Source organism: Cyprinodon tularosa, unplaced genomic scaffold (genome assembly GCF_016077235.1).
Source record: "Cyprinodon tularosa strain WSP-4 unplaced genomic scaffold, ASM1607723v1 ctg145, whole genome shotgun sequence".
NCBI classification, from domain to species: domain Eukaryota; kingdom Metazoa; phylum Chordata; class Actinopteri; order Cyprinodontiformes; family Cyprinodontidae; genus Cyprinodon; species Cyprinodon tularosa.
Genome location: NW_024038276.1, coordinates 573,196 through 596,204, shown reverse-complemented (window position 1 = coordinate 596,204; position 23,009 = coordinate 573,196). Strand labels below are relative to the sequence as shown.

The following is a 23,009-nucleotide window of genomic DNA, read 5'->3' as shown; positions in this document are numbered from 1 at the left end:
TGTGGGTCTGGATGGTCAGTCTCCCTAATACCGGACTCCATAGATCCAGCAGCAATGTTATATCCAGTTAAAGTGACACATAAACTGGTTATAATTATGGGCCAGGAAATCTTGGTAATCGCTGCAAATGTGTGGCATCCTTTTTCTCCTGTCTTTAACATCCTCCAGCAGAGCCAGTGCATCTCAGACATTTATGTGTCATGCTGACTTTGATTTAGAATTTAAGATGCAGTAAAGTTGATCTACAATTAAAGTTTGATATAAAGGGAAATTGAATGTCTGAGAGGAATTATGAGACAATCTGGCTTCAGTTCCCCACCTCACCTGTGTTGCCAGTTTCCCCTTTCCTGTGAATTATGCATATACATGGTTAAACGTTGTTGTGAGGGACAGCAGGTTGTCATGCCAACGTTTTCTTTTTTTTTTATAAATCACATTTTAGTGGAATACAAGTTCCACTAAAACCCTGATCTCTTAAGTTTCCAGGTTGTCAATCAAGCTGAAATCTGTCTGATTCGTGTCTGCAGCTATTTTCTATTTGCATTATGATAGTTTAAGTCTTCCCTCTTTCCATTCACTCCTAGACCTTCAACAGGGAACTCTGCATGCGTCAGCTGAGGTACTCCGGCATGATGGACACCATCCGCATCAGGAAACTGGGATATCCTGTGAGGCACACATTTCAGGACTTCCTGAAGCGCTACAGAGTTCTCCTAAAGACGACCATCTGTGACCCCAGAACCGTTAAGTCATGATTTCTTCCTGAAATTTAACTAAATTTAAACTAAATTTGACTTTGAGAACTGTAGGGCATTCTTGCCTTCTCTTGAATACTTGAAACAATTCTGCTTCTCTCTCCCCACAGAGTGAAGCTTCAGCCTGTTGTGAAGCAATCTGCAGAGCTGTGATTAAAGGAAGGGATGAGTGGAAAATAGGAAGGAGCCAGATTTTCCTCAAGGTACAAAAGAAAAAAGATTGAAATTGTATTTTATTCTAGTTTCTAATTATATTAAGATCAACTGGAATACTAAGAGGGAAGCAGCCATGATGCTTTCTCCAATTACTGCTCTAATCCAGTCGATTTTCTTTCATCAAAGTTCCAGATTTTCAAACGTTATCTAAATCCCAAAATATTTTAATCAGAATCAGTTGAATTAAGCTTTTTATATTTGATTTATATTCCTAGGATGCACATGATGCTGTGTTGGAACATTTACGGGAAGAAGAACTGAGCAGGGTAGCCCTGGTGATCCAGAGGGTCATGCTGGGCATAAAGGACAGGTGAAAGGCTTAGTTAAATGACTAACATCTATAAAGAGTAGTGTTTCATTGTCACACTTTCTGCCTTGGCTTTTTTCAGAAAGCTTTTCCTAAAGAAGCGGGAAGCAGCTGTGGTGCTACAGAAGAACTGGAGAGCTTACAGACAAAACATAGTGGAGAGAAAGGTTTGAGGCTTCCTAACTTCTCTAGACTTTAGAGAGTGAAGCTATTTGTTTGTGGAGAAGATTTTGATTTTAACCTTATATTTCTTTTCCCTTTTACATTTCTTTTTTAGCTTCAGCTGGGTTTTGTTCACCTGGTGTCAGTGATCCGAAGTCGGAAACTTCGTTCTCAGTACCAGAGACAGCGAGCAGCTGCAATCGTCATCCAGAAACAGGCATGTGCTCCGCATACCGGCGCCCTAAGAACTGCTTACAGCCATGAGAAAGAGAAAGTACAGCCTTGGTCTAATGTAGGGTTATACATGTTAGTATAGAAATAAAAAAAATTGTCATAATACTACTACAATTTTGTCAAATGTCCTTAAACACTGCAAAGAATTAAAAAAATCCACTGGACTTTGTTTCCAAGTTTGAAAATGTTTTGGTTCACATCCAGGGAGCTTTTTCAAATCAAAATGTCAGAATTAACGTTGAGTTCAAAGCTTTATATAGTGGCCCAAAACAATGCCTTGCGTTGTCTAAATAAACAAGAAAATTGAACTGGAACAACGGGTCCCCCCCCATAGGGATCGGGAGTCATTTGTGTTCTTTGTTGGCCTGCAATACCCGATACTGGTCTGTGCTTCTAAAATGGGGGTCGTTGAGGGGAATTGTTGGTCTGGCTGATCAGGCGAGATGTTTCGGTCCCTTGTATGGGTGTGGGGGGTGCGATGATAGCAGGAAGGAATCAACTAAAATGCATATTGAGCGTTTAAAACTCAATTTGTATTCTAGAATCCCCCAGACGCCCACATACACACACCTAAACCACCACCACTTTACTTTGAGGTGTTTGTGCTGAGATGCAGTGTTTGGTTCTCATAAGACATCTAGATCATGGCCAACCGTCTCTCCTTTACTCTTATCAGTCAGGCGCACATTGCTTCCAGAGGTCACACAGATGAAACCCATGAAGCCATTTTATTCTAAAACGAAGGACCACTGGAAAAACGATCTAGAAATAAGTAAAAAAAAAATTAAATTAAGTGTATTTACCCTTAATTTGAGTAGGTAAATGAGATAGTTTGCCATTGGAATGGGTATTTTTACTCTTAAAATAAGATGATTAGATAATATGCACTTGAAATAAGACAATGCAATTGTGTTTTTCTTATTTTAAGTGTAAACTTTCTTGTTCCATTGGTAAAAGGTCTCTTTTACCTCCTCAATCCAAGAACAAATGTACTTGTTTTAAGAAAAAATGACTTATCTAGATTTCAATTTTTTTTCCAGTGCAGTTTCTTGCTTTTCCTTAAGCAAGCCATACATGTTCAGGTTTTTTATTTAATTTTACTCTCATGATCTCTACCTTCTTAACAGTCTGAGACGCAGCTTAATAGGGATTTTTCTGCAGCCTCTTACAGCTTTGCATTGTTTAACCTTTAGGTGAAATGCAGAAAGTCATGATTTAATAAAAGTAGAGTGATTAGAGTTTGATTACCACCTTCCGACTTTTCCTTCCACTTTAAATCCTAAGAGGCTAACATGGGTGGAGTTTTTTTTTTGTTTCCTTTACCTTGCTTTAATAAATAAAGCTAATGTGGAATCTGTTTGTTGTTTTTCTATATTAGACTATATTGAAATACAATTTAAACCCCTCAAGATAATTTATTTCCAGATTATAAAACAGCAACAACATTCAAAGAGTTTTTTTTCTTTTTTTTTTAATTTGTAAGTTTTTTTATCGAGCCATATTATATATACCGGTATGTATGCATATGTTTTTATTCTGTCTACATATTTCTTTATCTTTATTACCTAAAAAATATGTTCCAAATTACAGAACTTTACAAATAATTTGACAAATCCAGTTCTATTTTTTTCCCTTTTAATTTCTTCTGCTTAACTTGAATCTAGGTACGAGGCTACCGGGCGAGGAAAGACTACCGGAAGGAACTAGCAGGTCTGGCTTTGCTCACACAAATGAAGAAGGAGGAAGAAGAAGACATCGCCATCGAACTCCAGCAACGGCTGCTAGAGGTTGCTGCAGAGCAAGAAGTAATTTCAGAGCTAGCCGACGTGGAATCCAACATTTCCAGTGAACCTGAATCAGTGGGAAGAATGTATGACAAGCTTAAACTTTCTGATGAGGACACGGATGACACTAAATCAGAGACTGAGGTTTGATGATAACTGTTTTGAAGTGAGTAACAAGTTAACCTTCACCAATATGCTGAAACAGTTCCTTTCTCTTTTGTTTTTGTCTGCTAGGACATTGTGGAGATGGAAGAGGAAACCCCTCAGCGCTCCAACGAGATGACGTTTATCATCACGCCGGCTTCTAACTCAATCACCCCTACGCCATCGATCAATGACGAGTTAGATGAAGACTTTGATGACAGGTTCGACGACGAGAGCGACTTAATGTCCTTTTACAACTTCAGCAAACTTCACTTCCAGAACAGGGAGAACCACAAGCACACCCCCCAGAGACTGAAAAAGCCCCTCCTGCACCACGAGGATGAAGGAGACGCACTGGTAAGACGAGACAAGAAGACTTGCCCTTCCTGCTGTCCGGGTTAAACATTTCTGCCTTACATTCATCGGTTCCCTCCTTCAGGCGTCTCTGACTCTGTCATGGATCATTATGCGGTTTATGGGGGACATATCGGAGCAGAGATCTGCAGATGCAATCTCTCAGTTTTCTCACCAGTCCAGCAACATCTCCCAAAGCTCCATCTCCCGTCTGCTTCCAAACAGACAAGGCCGGAGGCTGAGCAACCTGGTGGGACTTGATCAGGTAGGCTTCTTAAGCATTCGCTTTAAAAAAATATATACATTTTTATTGCCGATCACTTTTTCAAAACATTTTCATTCTGAACAGAAAATCCTGAGAAGGAACAAGAAGAAGCTTGACGGTGGAACCAGAAAATCCTCAGCTATACTGGAGGAGGTTGACACAACATTTTGTCACTCAGTTGTTATTTCTGTTCTTTTTATGAATGATTTCTATTTTAAAGCTTTAATGTTCTTTTGCAGCCGGAGGATCTAACTGAAGACGAGGACATATTGGTTGGAGAGGGCCCAACACTGCATCGACAGCTGACACAGCTGGAAAAGCTGCACATTATTGTTGGATATGGTTTGTCACGAGAAGGCGTGAGGTAAAAACCGGAACACGGATATCTTAAATAAGTGAAACTATGTGTTTTGGATTTTTATATTCTTGCTCCTACTTTTAACTTATAGAGATGAGATCTACTGTCAGATCTGCAAGCAGCTGGTGAACAACAAGAACAGGAAGAGCTGCATGCAAGGCTGGGCTCTCCTCGCCCTCTGTCTGGGGATCTTCCCTCCAACAAGCCTCTTCATGGGGGTCAGTAATCTCTCTTCTTACTGATTTATTTATCTTTTTTTATTAAAGCATTAACTGCTGAAAGCTTTAACTGAATTTGTGCTACAGTAAAGGGATATCAGAGGCTTTTCTATTTAGAATGATGAGAACAGGGATGCAGCTTAAGACCGGAGGAATTGTAGAAGGAAATGTCCACCTTTCAAGCAGAAGAAAGACCCTAAACTTGTAGCTGGAGAAGCTAGAGCATTTAGAGCAGGACTGGCCAAGGTTCAGCCTTCCAGGGCCGGTCTCCGGCAGGTTTTAGAAATTTTCCCTGATTTAAACCTGAGACAGATTACTGCAATTCACCAAAGCTTGAATCAGGGAAATATTTCAAGGAAAATGGATCATTATCTATACCTAAAACTAATACATTCAAGGTGATTTAATGAATTTAGTGTTAATCAGTAAAAAAATAAAAATAATCATTTTCGTCGTAATCACGGAGTCCGGGAATGGACATTTTTGACAAAATATAGTAACGCCTCTCTCCTAACATCTTCCAGCAGTGACGTCACGGTGCGGTAAGCCTAGCGCCATTCTCCCCGCTTTACAAGCAAAATCAATTGGAACTACTAGACACATCTGCAATCAGCAACAATTATTTAAGATTTCGAGAGGACTTCACCACTGAAATTTACCAGAGCTATAGTTAAACTGACATTGCTCACGTACATGGCAGTTGGATACTTTTGAACTTCTAGCCAGAGAAAAAACATCATGTGTAGCAAACATTTCGAAGAAGAATGTTTTCCAGATGACTTGGATAATAGCGCATTGTGACAAAAACCAGATACAGCACTGGGACTTGATCAACAGCCGATACCGCACCGTGATGTCACAAACCGGTAGGTGGCAGTGGTGTTCTTTGACAAACATGGATGCACATTCAAATGAAAATGACTATTAATCAAAAACGCTTATCATTTATTGAACAATATGTAATAATTTCATCTTTAAAGTAATTTCAAAAGTTTGAATTCTGAATATGACCGAACTTTTCCTTTAAGATTTTATTTCAAGTCCAGTCCAGAATCCATCAAGAATCTGCATATGGACCTTTAAATCTACATCTAGATGCACTGTCCATCCAGTATGATTGAGCCGGTGACTATCAGACGTATGGTAAAGCAAGATGTGCTCTAGATGTGCAAAGCTTGTAGACGCGCGTAACCCCAGAGAAAATCAATTTCATTACAACTATGTAAACCATGTATTCTTTGGCTTGTCCTTTACAATTCTGCACTATGATCAGCAAGTTTGTAACATACACTTTAAGTAAAAAAGTAGAATTTTCTGGTTTTAATATGAGCAAGAAAATTGCAGCAAGACATTGGCATTTAGTTCATGAAGATTTTATGACTTGATGGACCTTTATAATGCTATGTTTACACTGAACACCATTTGAGCTGCAGAAGCAGCTAGTTTACATGCAAAGTCAATGGTTGACACATGTCAAGGTGCATTAAATTGTCCTGCAGCGCTTCCCGAGCAGCAGGAGTGGTGCATTTTCACTTATCGAGGCAGCTGAAGCAGCGTCTCATGAGCTTCTGAGCATCTGAGGCGCAGACGTGCTTCACAAGCACTTGAGCGTGCTTGTGGAAGCTGCTACTGGGGAATCCCAGTGACAGCGCACTGCTAGTATGTGGGGCGAAATAATATTTTAAGCCAGGATCATAATCTTGACGAGCTGACCGCACAGATGATGTTTTAGGTGGACTTAAAAATATATTAAAACTACTTTTTACCCACTGATCACAACAAATATAGCAAAGCGGCTCTGCCATTGAACACATGAGCAGCAGAAGCATCAGACGCATCTGTACAAACTTTACTGGACGTGCCTCAGGAGCACCAAAAATATTCCTGAAGTGCATCTGACCTTAATGTAGACAAGAAAAAGAAGTAGCAAAAGCTCTTTTGCTGCTCAAATTGCATTCGATGTGAACTTAGCAGAAGACCACCTATGTTGTTTTCTTAAAAGCAGGCATCCCCATCTAGAGCCACCTTTTTTTTTAATGTCCTACTGTTCTCTGTTCCACAGTATCTGGAGCATTTCCTTTGCAGAGGTCCAAATGGTTACAGAGAATACTGTACAGAGAGGCTGCATCGTATAGTAGCCAATGGAGAAAGAAAAGAGCTCCCCTGTTGGATAGAGCTGCAGGTAAAATCCAGCTGAACTGTTGGACTTTTAGTCAGCAAGATGTCTGATAGTTCAAGGTAAAAGTGGAAATGTGATCTTGTTTTGTTCATAATCATCTGTAATAACAGGCTGCCAACAAAAAGGAGCCCATTAATTGGTCGGTGACACTAATGAATGGAGAAAAAATCGCCGTACAGCTGGATTCAGCCACCACCACATCTGAAGTCTGCCAGGCTGTGGCTAAAAAGATTGGGCTCAAAGACACCTTTGGCTTTGCCGTCTACATCAGCTTCTATGAAAAGGTCTTTAAAAGCATCTGATTCAAGTCATGTGGACATATATAGTATCTATTACATAGTTATAGCCGGCTGGTGTTTTTGGCTCCAGATGTGGTCTTTAGGCTGCTGTGAGAAGAAGCATGTATTGGATGCCGTATCTCAGTGCGAGCAGGAAATGAGGAGGCAGGGCAGGGAGGAGAAGGACACGCCCTGGAGCCTCTCCATCCGTAAGCAGCTGTTTGCACCGTGGCACGACTCCTCCCAGGACCCGGTGAGCACAGATCTGATCTACAAGCAGGTCATCAAAGGAGTCAAGTCTGGAGAATACATCTGTGAGAAGGTGAGACTCTGGAGACGCATGAGAAGAGTGAATATTTCTCGAGGTTTTTCACATTCTTCTGTACTTAAGTAGAATAGGTGCTTAATTTTAGTTTTTTTGTTTTTGGGGAAATTTGAAACAAACAAAAAAATTAACTTAGCCTGTTCTTTGGGGGAGTTTGTTCTTGTTTTGTTGTCATTTTGATACAGAAAACTCGAAAGGCAGCTTTTAGAAATAAAGCTTGACTTTGGTTAACCCAACATAAAACAAGGGGCCACATCTTTCAGGTTATCTGTGCTAAGCACAGTGCTTTGCAAAAACGTTTGCACTTTGAACATTTCCACACAACCACATATTTTTATGTGGTTCATCTGAAGATCTTATAAATAGTATGACTAAAAAATAAAAGATGATTTTACTGACAGTTGTCCTAGTGGAAATAGACCCTTCATCTAGGTTACAAGCCTTTAACGTGCTTCTTACTAAGGTTGGATCTTTCAATAAAGAATTAAGAGCAAGCGTCCTTAGCAGAGACTTAAAAAAAGGCATTTTAGTGTAATGTCTGTAGGGGGACGATAAAAGAAACCCATTATCTCCACAGCATGATGCTGCCCGTACTATGTTTCAACATCCTAATGTTTCCTCTATTTAGAAAGGATGAGCTACTCTGTTCTCTGGGCTTCCTTTGTAGACAGTTTTAAAACTCTGTATCCTTCTTTTTCACAATATTCACCTGAAATTTTTTTGTCTCTTTTTCCATTGCAAATAAAATTACACAACGATAAAAAAGTATCAATTTTTAAAAAAAGAAAAATTTATCAATAAAAGGAGGGAAGGCAAATGTATATGCTTCATGTGGCCTTAAGGATGCTGAATGCACTAATGAAATATATAACTTTTTTGCCACTTATGGTCCTGATTTGACCTGCAAGCTCGAGTTTGACGTATGATCTAGAGTTCTTTAAGACACTGGACCTGTCTTATATTTGCTTTAAAATTGCTGTTTCATTCCAATCCAAAATAAAAACTCTTCTGTATTTCACAGGAGGATGAATTTGTCCAGCTGGCTGCAAAGCACTACTTTGTCTGCTTCGGCTCTGAGGAGCCCACTAGGGACAATGTCCGAGAGGTGGTCCAGGAGTGCATCCCGACCACACAGATTGAGCAAAGATCCATGACAAGATGGATTCAGCTCATTACTGCAGAGCTCTCAATGGTAAAGGAGAACAGTCTGGATGTGTTTGATTAGAGATGGTCTGATATTTTTTCTGTAAAAGTTCCCCTAAAATTGTGAGTTGAGCTTAATAAAGCTTTGATTCCTGTAGGAGACGTATAACAACAGGAGACTAAAGGCAGAAAAGGTCAAAGGAGAGGTGGTGGACATCACCCAAAAAACCTGGCCGCTCGACTTCTCGAAGCTTTTTGACGTCACAATGATGTCAGGTCAGTAGAAATGCGGCCTTCATTTTCTTTAAAGGAACTATCCCTGATCCTGCAAAGGATCCCAACCAAACTGCTTTCTCCCCCCATGAGAAATCTTCCTTCCCTCCCTCCTGGTCTCCTCCCAGGATATTAAACAGGCATCTTAAGCTCATGCAAAGTCCTTTGTTTCACGCATCCAATATCCAGATAAAATGCCATAAAAGCAGAAAGTAATAAACAACCAAGAACTAATAATAAAGAAGTCAGAACATTCAGCAGAACTACAGCCAGATTTTAATTCAAGCCTAGTTTGAGGCAAAAACAATAATCTCCACTTGTAGAAAAATGTGACCATATTTATGATTTCTTTCTTGATTGGTCACTGTTCCTCTTCTGGTCCCTCTTTTCTTTATCTGTTCTTCTCCTTTAAGGCAGATAGGTGTGTATGCAGTCACATGCTTGGAAGTATCGCTACCTTTCCTGGTGCTTTGGCAGCTATTTTGTGCTGTTTATATATCTAGTGGTCCCAGAAAAGTCCCCATTATGCTGCATTTACTACTTTAAAAATAAATTCAGAAATACTTTATTAATCCCAAAAATTATTTAAATGTTCCAGTAACTTATAGGGTTATTTATTTTTGGTTTTTTTTAGGTGTTAATAGCTATAGGCAGGAATTATCTCCTGTATCCGTCTGTCTTGCCTTGACCTGTGAAATCATGGCAGCAGTAAATCAGTTATGCTCCAATTAAATCTTTTAATACATTGTTTAAAAAACATTCTTAACCAGACAAAAACAAAACAAACAGATATAGCTTCTCTAAAACCTAGCTGAAGGTCAGCAGGTCATACAAATACAACAAAAATATGAAAACTGTCATAACGGGAAAAGACAAGACCAAACTGTTGGGAAAAGATACATATAAAATTGAATGTAAAACTTTTTTTTATAAAACAAGCAAAAGGAACATTCACACATTGAGTTTTTACTTGCTGCACAACTTAGTCATCCATGACTTCGGTTATAAATGGCTTTTAGGTATTTCTACCAGTTTTCCTATCAGGCCACCAACATTTTCCTCTCTGGAAAGCTCATATTACACTGAGGTCTGCCAGTTTTCAAGTCTTCTCTCAGCTTCTCAATTTGTTTAAAGCGTTGACTTTAACTTAACGGTCTAACACATCAGTAATCTTTGATATAAATTTTGCATCTCTGCAGCTCCTCCATAGTTACCTCACCCATTTTAGATTGTATATGTTTTACATTCTGCACTTCCTTCTTCTGGCTATAGGGTTTATTTAAAGCCATTTACATGAGCTAAAAAAAATATTTTGCCATTTGTCAACAGGACCCCCATTGCCTAGAAGCAGATTTTTTGTGGCAGTAAACTGGAAAAACATCATCTTCATGGAGAAAAGGGAGAAGATTCTCATGGAGATTTCCTATGTAGAGGTGAAAAAAGTCGAGATGTTGAGGTAATCCTTTTTCCCTCTCGCAAAACCTTTTTGCTTGTTCCGTAAAAGTTAAAAGAATATCCACTGGACTTGGTTTCCAAGATTTGAAGACGTTTCGCCACCTCTCCAGGAAGCTTTCTCAATTCAAATGTCTGGATCCGCAGTGAGTTTGAGTCTTATATAGACAAAGCCTTGTATCGCTTGGAAACAGGCAAATGGTAACCGATGAATGGGTCGTTTGGTTCCATCGTTAGCCTGTAATATCTGAAACCTGTCTATGATTCTGAAGGTCGGTCATTAAAGGGGGGGGATTGCCGTCAATAGCGATACAAGGCTTTGTCTATAAAAGACTCAAACTCACTGCGGATCCAGACGTTTGAACTGAGAAAGTTTTCTGGAGAGGTGGCGAAACGTCTTAAAATCTTGGAAACCAAGTCCAGTGGATATTTTGTGAACTTTTACGGAATGACTATGACCTGGATGACTGAGAATCTTCATCAGCTTTTTGCTTGTGTGCTTTTAAAATCACTACAAACACTGTTTGTGGTTTGTGTAGAGACAGACACCTGTCTGTGAGTTTGTCAACAATCAAAGGAGACTACATCCTGAGGTCTCAAGAGGCGGAGGACATGGCCAAGGTGATGGAATTCAATGTCGATGGCCTTAGAAAGCGTTCTATGTATGCCATGGTTCAGCAGGACATTCCTAAACAAGGTAGGAGTCCATAAGGTCAAACGGGACCTTTTAGGTAAACAGATTCATCCTTCAAGCCTCAGACGTTCCTTTGTTTCTCACCCCAGATGATCCCATCTTCCTGGTCTGTAAACGAGGTGACTTGCTGAGAGTTGAAAAAGACTATGATGATGATTATTCACAAGATTGGACTTCAAATCAGATCAAAGCGTTCAACCAGCGAACCAAACGGGATGGATATGTCAATAGGGAAAAAGTGGAGTTTCTGCCAACTCTTACTGAACCTAGCGCAGAATTGCTGGTAAAGTTACCTCTTTGTTTTATTTATCTTCACTAGATAGTTGTTCAAAAAAAAAAATATATAGAAATCAGCATGTCTCATCAAGATGCAAAGTGGTCTTCTTGGGTTAAAATTAGCAATTTTACCAAATCTGATGATGTTATGTTAACAGAAAAACCCATGGAAATTTGGCGCCACCATGTACCACTATACACAAATGTCTTTCTTCTTCCTATCATTTCATTTTCACTAATCTCTGCTGCTTCAGATTATTCTCTGTGTTGTGTAACTGATCCACCGACTCTCACCCCACAGCAAAATCTCAGCCCGAAACAGAGGAGAGGCTCAGCCCCGGTCATTGTCCCTTTGGTCGAAGAGACAGTGGCTCCTGTTTCTTTGAAAGAGTTTGCTCTCGAGAATTTCAGGTAATAATCCAGCTGATTTAGTCACTTCACAGAAGAACGGCGCATGTCACAAGAATTGGGTGTATGAACTGGATTTACAAATAACCTGCTGGTGATGCCTCTCTCTCTTAGACAAGGCACCAAAGAAGGTGGTCGGAACAAGGGGGGACACAGGGAGAAGCTGTGGGTTTTCTCCAAGGAGCCTATTAAACAGCCACTCCTGAAGACGTTGGTTGGCAATTCAGAACTCAACCCTCTGGCCTGCAACTCCTTTACTGATATCCTTTGATAAAATATGCTGCTTATTTTCCCAGGTTTGAACAGTCAGTGCTTTCTGATGCACACAGGAAATCTGGTTCTCTGGAAGTAAAACAATGTCTGCACTGTTTTAAAAAAAGAACTGTTACAGAGTTAAGATGATTTAAGTTAGTTTCATATTTGTTTTGTTGCCTAACAACAACTTATTTTGTGAGTTAGCTGTGATGTTTAGGGGAGTTTGGAAAGCCATGAAGCGGTGCTCAGGGTCACATGACTCATTCAGCGACAGATGCACCCACTCATGTCAAGTTTTTAAGAGGAGCAGCCAGTACAAACCATTGATAAACTAAGCTAATGCTTGGGTTAAAAAAGTATGCAGTATTGCTTTCAAATATTTTTTTGTTAAAAATATGTTGATACACAAAATGCTCAGAAAAATAAAGAGAACGCTCAGATAACACATCCTGGATCTGAATGAATGAAATATTCTCATCAAATACTTTGTTCAGTACATAGTTGAATGTGCTGACACCAAAATAACACAAAAATCATGAATGGAAATCAACTTTATTAACAAATGGAGGCCTTGATTTGGAGTCACACACAAAATTAAATTAGGAAGAACAAATTACCAGCTGATCCAACTTTGATGTCCTTAGAAACAGGTCAAAATGAGGCCCAGTATTGTATGTGGCCTCCTTGGGATCTGCTCCCAGACCTGTAGTCTACAACATTGTTTCATTATTCAATGAATCTCACAGAAATACACTGTCTGTGGTATTTATGTGACATGTGAATTAGTTCAACGTTTAGAAATAGTTCATCTGTGTGTGTGTCCTTGACCATATCTGCTACCTATCTTGAAGTATATGGGCGACTACCCCATCAAACAATCTCGAAGTCCTATAGAGCTGACCGACCAGATCTTTGGTCCAGCCACCAAGCACGAGGAACTTCGAGACGAAATCTACTGCCAGTTAATGAGGCAGATGACCACCAATAGCAGCAGGTGCTCCACCGTCGACACAAACGGATTCTAAAGGGTCGACTAAAGTAAAAAAATGAACACATTTAATACTTGACCCTTCTTTTCCTTTGTTCCGTATCTGGCACCTCTCAGGATGAGTTTGGAGCGTGGCTGGCAGCTGATGTGGTTGTGCTCGGGTTTATTCCCACCCTCTCCGAAATTAAAAAGACACGCGCAGCGCTTCCTGGAATCCCGGCCCCGGGACCCTCTGGCTGCCATCTGTTTACAGAGGCTGCAGGACTTTTCAAGGTTAGAATCAAGATGATGTCTGATGAAAGATTTTTTTTCAAAATCACTTATTTTCACTTTATTTTTTTCTAGACTTAACTTTACAATGTAATGTATCTAAACCAACAGAGACCAGAGTGTGTTAATTGGCTTTAAAGTTAAACAATATGACATCACAATCTCGCAAAGTGATTTCCTGCTAAGATAATTAGCAGGAAATTACATCATGTTACATTTCTAGTCAAGAGATCAGCAAGTTCTGCCAAAATCTTCCAAAAAAAGAGTGAACCTATAGTTTCAATACAGAGCAAATTCAAAGAAATATTTATTTCACTGTCCTGCATTTCATCTTTATATTTCTTTAAAATATATACTTTGAATATTCTTTAAAGCTGGTCGACATCCTCACTTCACTTACATTTATCAGCAAAAAATGTTTTGCGTTGTGTTCTGTCACAAATTAATCTGCTATTTTCCCCTTCAGTAAAGAACCCAGGAAGCTTCCTCCCCATCAGGCGGAGGTGGAGGCCATCCAGCAGAACAGCACCCAGATGTTCTATAAAATCCACTTCCCAAATGACACAGATGCTGTAAGTTCCAACATTATTTTCTATTCAGAATCACAGCTCTTTACTATAGAATCATTTTAAAGGGACTTTTCTTTATTTTTATAGTAATATTAAAGCTAAAAGTATGTTTTTATTTAACATTGTATTTTTAGTATGTATGTTAATGTTGGTGTATTTTTTATTGATGCCTGTCGATACAAGGCTTGTTAGTTGAAAGAGTGAATTAATAGAAACTTTTAGCAAAAGGAAGTGCACCCTTTCTGGCTTATGTTATATATAATGAACTGATAAAAAGATCTGATCTTTGCCAGCTTGCCAAATCATCGAAATCAAGTAGTAGCATACTGGCTGATAAATGATATATGCACAATTTTACAGAAACAAAAAAGTAGGTTGAGAAATCAGCAAAGAAATAAGTTTATAAACACTAAGTTAAGGGTGCTCAAATAAATTAATCATAATCAGACTGGGCAATAACCTGGAGAAATGACAAAACACCCAGACTTTTATCCCAGCCTCTACATTTAATTTAATTTAATGTATTTATTTATTTGACAGGGACAGTGTACATTAAAAAGCATTCCTGCAAATGCACCAGAATTAGCCAAAAGGCTATTTTTCATCTGTTGTCCCTGGACAGATCTTAAAATTGTCTACCTAAAAAAAAAATGCCTCGTTGTAAAGTTGGAACCGGATAACCCACAAGCCCTTTGGGAAAAATGGTTAAAAAAATAAAATACAATAAAAAATACAGATGTTTGCTCATAATTTACAGCACCATGTTTGTAGGAAACCAAACAGGACAAAAACTCTATAACTATCAAGCATGGGGGTGGAAGGCTGGTGATTTAAGCTCATTAGCAGCTGCATGATGCTGTTAGCTTGGTGTTACTGGGTCCACCATGAGCTCCTGTGTATAGCGAGGCATTCTAGAGATAAATATGAGGCCATCTCTCCTGCAGCTAAAGGTTCAAAGAAACAAAATGGCTGAAAATGCAGAACTATTTTGCAATGCCCTATTCGAAACCACTACTCTAATGCATTAATACTAAAGGTGGAAAGTTTTTTTATTTAAAAAGTTTTTTTAAGCATAGCCTTTTTAAAATTTCTAAATATTTTTTTTGTTTAATAAATGATATGATTTAGGAATTTATTTAGTACACATCATGGTTTAAATAGAAATATTTCATAATTGGTCGAGGATCAGATACATTCTCTTCAGACGTAAAAACCCAAGACTTATAGGTCCTACATTTGTTGTCACTTTTATAAGTCATGTTTGTGCAGAAAATGAAAAGATGTCCCACAGTACATTAGCTTCACTCAACCTGAAAACAGGAAACATGTGGTTTGAAAGTCTTCACGCTGCACTCACCTACATACAGTATTCACCACAAAAACAGGAGAGTCTTTTTCTCTCTGCTCGGCTAGAAAGCTTATTCGGGAAGTTGAAAAAGTGTTTCTTAAATCCGAGTTGTGACATTTTGTGTGACTTCTCACAGCTAGTGGAGGTGTCTGCAACGATCACCAACAGAGAGCTACGCCACAGGATCGCCGACCAGCTCTCACTGAGCTCACCAGAGGGATACGGCTTGTATACCAAAGTGTCACAGAAGGTGTGTCTGGGTGACATTTGTGTTCAACTTCTTCCTCTCGTGTAACTCGCACAAAGGATCGCAAGGATATTTAGAAACATTTTCTTTATTGTTTTGTTATTTTAAAGTTAATGCACAAATATTAAATGACAGAAAGTTACCAAGTGGTGAGAAAAATATATATATGTCCCCTTTTAAAAACAGCTAAAGAAAACGTCCCAATCAGTATAAAAATATCTAAGCTTATCTCAGTATAAACCCAGCTTTTGTGTTTCTGCCTTTAGAGAACATTAGAAACACAGGAAGCAGATTGTGGATATAATTATAGATACATTCATATACATAAGTTTAAAGCATCTTAATAGCTATAAACTATTTTTTAGCCTCTATGTTAGAACCTCTTTGCAGTTTGCCACAAGCCATGTAGAGAACAAAACCAAAATGGAGGTGATGCTCTGGTGAGATGAGACCGATATCTTCGTGCGGTGGTGAACTTTCACTGCCTATCACTCTGAACACCACTGTCAAATCTAGTGGTTGCAGCTTCATCCTGTGGAAAGCTGCCCAGTGTTAATTGGAAGGTGGATAGAGCTGAACCTGAGGCCAACATGTCAGAAAACTGAAGACTTAATGGTGGATAATAGAGATTTACCCTCCAGCAGGAAACCAGCCCTCAGGCAGAGCCTCAAAGAGCATAGCACAGTCATGTTAGAATGGCCTAGTTAAAGTCTAGGCCAAAACCCAAATCAGTCTGTGGAAAGATTGGAGATGTAGTTTTAATGGATGATTTCCATTTAATCTTCCTGTGCTAATTTGTAAAGAAGTTTGGCACCTTGTCCATCTTCAGATTAGAGACTTATAAGGCTGAGTCTGCAGAGCAATGAATTATGTGCTTTTAGTGTAATCGCATGCCACCCTTGTCTGTTTTTTATGATAAAAAGTAAAAATAGTGCAATACTCTCTGGGTTTGTGAAATAAAATCCCAATAATATACGTCAAGGTTAATAGTTGGAAGTGTAAAGAAACATTTTCTGATATTCAAAATGTTCTTCTCTCCTGTTTGCTGTGTTGTAGCTGGTGTGCCTGGATGAGGACAAATATTTCTTTGACAATCTAAGGCAGCCTCCAGATGTTCCAAAGAAAGGGAAAAAAGTGAAAGAAGGTTAATAATTCAAAAATAAAGATGTTTTTTCAATGTTAGCGCACCCAATGCTTACCATTCAAACTGTGGCTCCACAGCCCAACAAGCCTATGTGCCGCTCATGGTGACCTTTAGAAGGAAGCTCTGGTTCAACGTCATCCCAGGAAAAGACCTTATCGCAGATCTTACCTTCCATTTCCCACAGGTATAGTTTAAGATATAAAAACTTTGATTCTGGTGGCTTTTACTCTTGTTTGAGATACAGTGTGATCATGAAATGGTTTGATTTTCCTTGCAGGAGGTGCCTAGGTATCTTCGGGGATTCCACCAATGCAGCAAAGAGGACATGATAAACCTGGGAGGGCTTCTCTTCAGAGTGGCAGTGGACTCCGACAGGTCACAGTTTGTCATGATCCCTAGAATGCTGGGCGAGCTGGTTCCTTCTGACCAACAAAAAATAATGTCTCCGGACGAATGGAAGAAGGTATGAAAGATTTCTTTTGTTTATTTTTTTACAGATATTTGAGAGTAAGCATTAATTTCTTATGAGAACAACAAAAAAAGTAAAAAAATGTTATAAGCATGACTTTTTCTGTTGTCTGCTTTCAGCACATCATCACATCATACAACGGGCAGAGCGGTATGACAGTACAAGAGGCCAAAATTGCCTTCCTTAAAGAAATTTCTAGTTGGCCGACCTTTGGCTGTTCCTTCTTTGAAGTTAAAGTGAGTTACAGAGGATGCAGAGACAGCCACATACTGTAAGGAAACAAAAACCCAAGAAAACTATTTTTTCTGCTTTTATTTGCAGCAAACATGTGAGCCATCGTACCCACCTGTTCTTTGGTTTACCATCGGCAAGAAAGGCGTTAGCCTAATTGACCCCAGAACGAAGGTACGGAAAATAATTAATAAAACTGTTAGTATGTGTGCAGATTTACAGAGTCTTAGCAAACTGCTCCTACCCATTTAAATTTTTCACTTTGTTATAGGATAGCACCTTAAAATTTGCTGGAATTTACATAATGGACCATTACAAATTAGCACGCAATTCAGATTTGTTTTGCAAATATTTACATATAAGAATTGGAATTTTGATACATTTTGTTGTCCTTGAAGTACAAATATAAACTTCTTCACTGACCTCGATTGCACAACTAGAAACTGACCAAACATGGGTGTAAACTAAGAGAATGTGAATAAGAGAAGCAATCAAGAGGCTTACTCTGGAAGAGTGGCCTTGGTTCAAGTGAAAACTCTGGCAATTATCTTTTTATTAAAGAGTTACAGAGCAAATCAGCTGTTGAACAAAAACCATAAGAAGATCTGTTTACAAAAAAAACAATTTATGGCAGAAAACTAAAACTGCAAACAACATTGAACAAGATTCTCATAGAGAGTTATGGTAGTGGCAGCATCATGCTATGTGAATGCCTTTCTTTGATAAAAAACAAAAAAAACAAAAACAAAGAACAGATCGAAATATGAATAAAATTAAGTACAGAGAAATGATAGAAATGAAAAAAAATTGAGACTTCAGAGATTAAATCCAGATCTTAGGTTCACCTTAGTTGGACGAGTCTAAACATACAACTAGAGCGACTGAGTGTTCAACCATGTTCATGTGTTAGAAAGGTCCAGTTAAAGTACAGACAGACATCCAATGTAGAGTTTGTTGCAGACTTTTAATGTAGCAGAATTCGCATTTTCTCACTTACAGTTACTCTCCATGCAGCCAGACCAGGCTTGAGCTACTTTGCCAAAAATTGGCAAAACATTTCAGTCTGAACCAGAGACTTTCATCTGTAATTTCAGCAGAAGGGGATTTAACTAAGTATAACTGTTAAAGCACCTTTAATATGATGATTATAAATTGAGAATTAAGCTTTTAATCCCTGAGTTTGTTGATCATAACGATAAAAGTATCATAGAGTCTTAAAGTTGTAGGGAAGTCATATTTAAATATCAAATCATTCTGGCTTAAACATGAATATAAATTTACTCTTTATCAGATCAATATTGTCCCAAAAGTTTGAAGATTTCTATTTTAAAAAAAGATCCTGTCTTAAAACCTGTGGTTTTTTTTCATTATCTTATGCAGGCCAGTTAGGTATACGACGGCCTGAACACCTAAATTCGGCCAATCATCTATCAACGGTCCTCTGTCAATCAAATTTTTTCGGTCATAGCATCTTGATTCATATGTCGCTGCTAATATACACAACGATTTAAATAATCATGTACTTTACCATTGAGTTTTGTCCCAGTGTTCACGGGATGGACGTCTGTGTCTTCGGCAGGCGTAGAGCTAACAGAACTGCAAGCGTTGCGAGGCAAGGGCTCAAACATGTACGGCTCTAAACCTTTTACACCAAACCAAGCTTCTGCCGCCCTGGCGTCCTCTTTCCCAACATCTTCGTCCCCGCTTTCCTCTAAATAAAAAATGTATGACAAAGGAGACTCATCCACAACCCATCCGAAACAAGACTCTCCTCCTCTTGCATGTTCCCGCTGTCCATAGCGTTCCTTGACATTGTCGTTTCTAAGTCACAAATTTAGTGCTACTTGATCCCAATGTAATTTTCCACTGGGAACCTACTGTACTAGAACTAAGTTGCTAACTGGTTAGCAAGATGCTTCCGAGACACGGGCCACAACCAAACTCCTTGCCAACCTTCTGCCACAACAATCTCGCCCCCTTGATAAACGACCAATCACATTCACTTTATTCACCTTTTATGCTAGTTTTGTCACCAATGTGTTTTTTTCCCGACATAACTGAACAATTGTTGACACCTTTTAGGAGCTGCAAGTGATGCATCCATTCAACCGCATCATCGATTACAACAGCAGAGGCAACTACTTCCAGATGACCATCCGCACCATGGTGAGGGGCGTCAGCTTCGTGTGTGAAACCTCACAGGTAAGTGGCTGAGTTCACATGTAGATTAACATCAAGTCAAGAATTATCACTCCCTTGTTCTACACATTTTAACCATTCCTCTTTACCGTAGGCTTCCACAATAGAGGACATTGTTAAATCGTACGTCAGGATGTATGAGGAACAGAGGCAGATCTCTCGACCGAGGAACAACATGTTTGACTGAGACTTTGAACTGATCTGTTCTGATTTCCATGCTGTGTTATTCATTTTCTTGAAGTTAATCCATTTGTAAACAATAAATAATAACACTGTCTATTATACAGACTTCCTCTATTAAAAATGTGATATTCAAAAGTTTCTGTGCAATATTTGTACTTTTTTAGTTTACACACAGTTGTTACTTTTTAGCACAGTATAAATGTAAATAATGGTTTATATCCTCTAAGTCAGGGTTTTTCAAAGTAGGGGTTTGGACTCCATGGGGATTGCAGGACACTAAATACAGTGAAAGGTTTTTAGAACCCCTGCTTTGAGTTAAATTGAGCTCAAATTTAAAAGTTTTTTACTTTTACTACTCAAAGTTTTTTTTTTTCTATGATCCAAAACATTGATTATATATTTGAACTCCATTTAATGACTACCCTAGACATGCTGTCAGTCTAAAAATAACACATTTAGTTGTGTAAATGTCGGAGAAGTTAGACTTTTTACATGTAAAAGGAGGGACTCTCCACTGAAACTGTAATTCCACTGTTTGCTTCAAATCCACTTATCACTAAAATATTTATAAATATAAAATCAATGTATTTAGGACAGTGCCTGTTCTGTTTGGCCATGTTTAATACAGCTTTAGTTGTTTTATAGCGGATCTGATTGGGTGTGATTAGTAACACTGACCGTAATGTGTTATTTGTGATAAATTGTTTAGTTTGCAGTGATTGATAAAAGTATGTGCAGTAAATTCTAAATATGGCTTAATTATTTTTGAAAAAATCCTGCAGCAAATTAATGTATGTTTGTCATTTATTTAGCAAGAAATTACGGCTGTACAACCAAAGAGTTACAACCATTCCTGTTGGTAATTTCTTTTAGAGTCCAGTCCATGTTCTCTCCTCCCTTTATTTCTACCTTCTGCTTCCCTAAGAATAAAGGAATTCTGATTTGGGGTGTGAATCGCCTCCATGTTTTAGATCAGGGTATAAAGCTCAGTCCATGAGGAGTGGTTTTTAGAAACTTTAAGTCATGTCCCTGGTTTTACAAATTTGAATCAAATAAGCAAACTGTTTCATCAGCATTCAGTCAAGTTCTACAGAGTCCTGTTTATGACTGAATTAATCCTCTCAGATGTGTTAATCGCACGTTTAGACAGACAGATTTTTCTTTGTTAAGGATTGTGTCCTTTGAGGGCTGGAATTTGACTTCAGTGAAAGAGCCTGTTTGGTTACATTCTGGGTTTAAGAATAAAATCTGAGTTCCTGATGTCATTAACTTCACCAAGGTTGTAATTTGGTTTGGAAAAGAAACTAGTCCACAGAATCATGTTCCTCCACCATGCCAACAACAGTGACCATAGTTTTCCACATTTTCAATTATGTTTTTTGTTTTTTTTTGTCTTATCAAAACAATATTTCAGTAAAGAAAAGCCTTCCTCTTAAATATTTGGTTGGATAACATCTAAAAACTGTTAATAGAGCCTTGATGACCTTAAGATGCCAGTATTTGCTGCAGTTTTCTAACTGCAAATTCTGTAATGTCTTTAACTTTATATAAGCAATTACTGTAAATTGAACTATTCAGTAGCATGAGAGATTTTCTATGTTTCTATTGATTTAATTAAGAAGAGTTTAGATATATTATTCCAGTCAAAGGCAAATTTTTTGGATACATAAATAGACTTCTTATTTATAACTAGGGGTCTATAAACAACATGTTTGTACCATTCAGATATCTTTGCTGCCTGTGGTTTGTTCTCTTCCAGCTTTTTCTGTCGTAATTTTAGTGGTTTTAAACTTTGAAATTATTGCCCTGCCTTCAGGTATGTCCAACAACCTGTAAGCAGGTTGCTTACACATGTCCTTACAAAATCTTTATTGATCTGATCTGATATTCTAATATTAAATGTTGTGGGGTTTTTTTTTTTGCTCTAGAGGTTTTTACAATTGAGTTGACCTGCAAAAATGTCAAACCGACATCCCAATAACCATATCACTGGTTTATTTTCTCTATTTTTTATGCCAGTACTAAGAACTTTTATCTAATCAGCAGTAATTTCAGGTATATTTTGTTGTCTGCAGATCATTCTACTAGGTCTACCTAAAATAAACCTATTAATGAAAATAAACCGTATATTAAAATGTACTGAAACTAGAATAAGAACATAACTGGATCTAGAGTTACTGTTTTTAAAGAAACATTTTACTGTGAATTCTAAGAGGACTTCACCCAAAGTCTGGAATCATTAGATGCTTTAATCTATTTTTATCTTACTTTTATTATGTACCAGTGGATCCATTCATTTAGATCCTGTCTCATTAGCTCTACAGCTATGAAGTTGCACAACTTCACTGTATAATCTTTATGCTTATTGACAAGAGCCAGTTGTGGTCGACTGCAGCTGTAGTTTTGGTTGGACTTTCAAACTTTCAGCTTAGTTTCTAGTTCTGCATTTGACTCTCCTAGAAATCTCCTGACTGCTTCTGATACTGTATGACTGCCACAAACAAATCACTGCTCTCCTTAAAGAAAGCACTCAGGTTTCATACTGAAGTGCAGGATCACATGCAAAGCGTATGTTTGTTAGATAATAAATGAGTGACATGTGTTGAGTAACTACTTATTCAATCATCTCCCCAGTCTGTCAACCCTTTTGCTGTTTCTATGGAAACCTTGCTTTAAAAAAAAAAAAAATCAGGTTACCATTGGCAGGTGCATATGAGGAGCAATGATTGTTTGCACCCTGGTGTGTTGATGCAATCTGACTGCAAGGAGACACAAAAAAGCCAGTTCAGAGTTTGAATTCATTTAGTTAGTTTTTCTTTTTTTTGTCTGAACCAAACCTAAAGTTTTAACAGTCTTAGATTTCCTTTGAGGGGAAAAAAAAAAGTTTGAGCCTGTGACATAAATGTATTTGATTGCAAAAAAAGATAAAGATATAGGCCAAAATGTCCCCTAAGTAAAGATGATATGCATATGTGTTTGTGTGCAATGCCTGCCCTACAGTAACATGGAAAATGCATTTTGATGCAGTGCACCAAATTTGAAACAAAACACCTTTGAGCCCAGACCACATCACTATCCTCCCACCTGCATACCCCCCTCCCCAAACGACTTATATATCATGAATAAAAAAAAAAGAAAAAAGTTATGATGCGCACACAGAACAGTGCAAAAACTCTTTGATGCCAACTTTAAATATGCATCTTGTTTATGATGTGATAGGGGTAGAGTACAGGTCTTTTCTGTTTATCTAATTGGCTTTATTTATTGTTTAACTGAATGTG

The 23,009-nt window shown here is 38.3% G+C and overlaps 1 protein-coding gene across 1 annotated transcript in view; it reads left to right on the top strand.

Moving 5' to 3' along the window:
* Nucleotides 1-19,863, top strand: part of LOC119779282 (unconventional myosin-VIIa-like) — a 31,326-nt gene extending 11,463 nt beyond the window's left edge. Inside the window, exons 17-48 of the mRNA XM_038278863.1 lie at nucleotides 585-743; nucleotides 866-958; nucleotides 1,187-1,281; nucleotides 1,361-1,445; nucleotides 1,556-1,657; nucleotides 3,339-3,602; nucleotides 3,693-3,959; nucleotides 4,042-4,221; nucleotides 4,306-4,374; nucleotides 4,461-4,585; nucleotides 4,671-4,797; nucleotides 6,860-6,979; nucleotides 7,087-7,260; nucleotides 7,346-7,576; nucleotides 8,601-8,771; nucleotides 8,881-8,998; nucleotides 10,325-10,451; nucleotides 10,987-11,144; nucleotides 11,231-11,424; nucleotides 11,719-11,828; nucleotides 11,940-12,085; nucleotides 12,921-13,074; nucleotides 13,186-13,341; nucleotides 13,805-13,910; nucleotides 15,392-15,505; nucleotides 16,559-16,646; nucleotides 16,724-16,830; nucleotides 16,924-17,109; nucleotides 17,235-17,351; nucleotides 17,437-17,520; nucleotides 19,429-19,548; nucleotides 19,640-19,863. Coding sequence (XP_038134791.1) covers nucleotides 585-743; nucleotides 866-958; nucleotides 1,187-1,281; nucleotides 1,361-1,445; nucleotides 1,556-1,657; nucleotides 3,339-3,602; nucleotides 3,693-3,959; nucleotides 4,042-4,221; nucleotides 4,306-4,374; nucleotides 4,461-4,585; nucleotides 4,671-4,797; nucleotides 6,860-6,979; nucleotides 7,087-7,260; nucleotides 7,346-7,576; nucleotides 8,601-8,771; nucleotides 8,881-8,998; nucleotides 10,325-10,451; nucleotides 10,987-11,144; nucleotides 11,231-11,424; nucleotides 11,719-11,828; nucleotides 11,940-12,085; nucleotides 12,921-13,074; nucleotides 13,186-13,341; nucleotides 13,805-13,910; nucleotides 15,392-15,505; nucleotides 16,559-16,646; nucleotides 16,724-16,830; nucleotides 16,924-17,109; nucleotides 17,235-17,351; nucleotides 17,437-17,520; nucleotides 19,429-19,548; nucleotides 19,640-19,732 — 4,440 coding nt within the window. The 3' untranslated portion in view covers nucleotides 19,733-19,863. The remainder of the gene's footprint in view (nucleotides 1-584; nucleotides 744-865; nucleotides 959-1,186; nucleotides 1,282-1,360; nucleotides 1,446-1,555; nucleotides 1,658-3,338; nucleotides 3,603-3,692; nucleotides 3,960-4,041; nucleotides 4,222-4,305; nucleotides 4,375-4,460; nucleotides 4,586-4,670; nucleotides 4,798-6,859; nucleotides 6,980-7,086; nucleotides 7,261-7,345; nucleotides 7,577-8,600; nucleotides 8,772-8,880; nucleotides 8,999-10,324; nucleotides 10,452-10,986; nucleotides 11,145-11,230; nucleotides 11,425-11,718; nucleotides 11,829-11,939; nucleotides 12,086-12,920; nucleotides 13,075-13,185; nucleotides 13,342-13,804; nucleotides 13,911-15,391; nucleotides 15,506-16,558; nucleotides 16,647-16,723; nucleotides 16,831-16,923; nucleotides 17,110-17,234; nucleotides 17,352-17,436; nucleotides 17,521-19,428; nucleotides 19,549-19,639) is intronic.
* The last annotated feature ends 3,146 nt before the right edge of the window (nucleotides 19,864-23,009 follow it).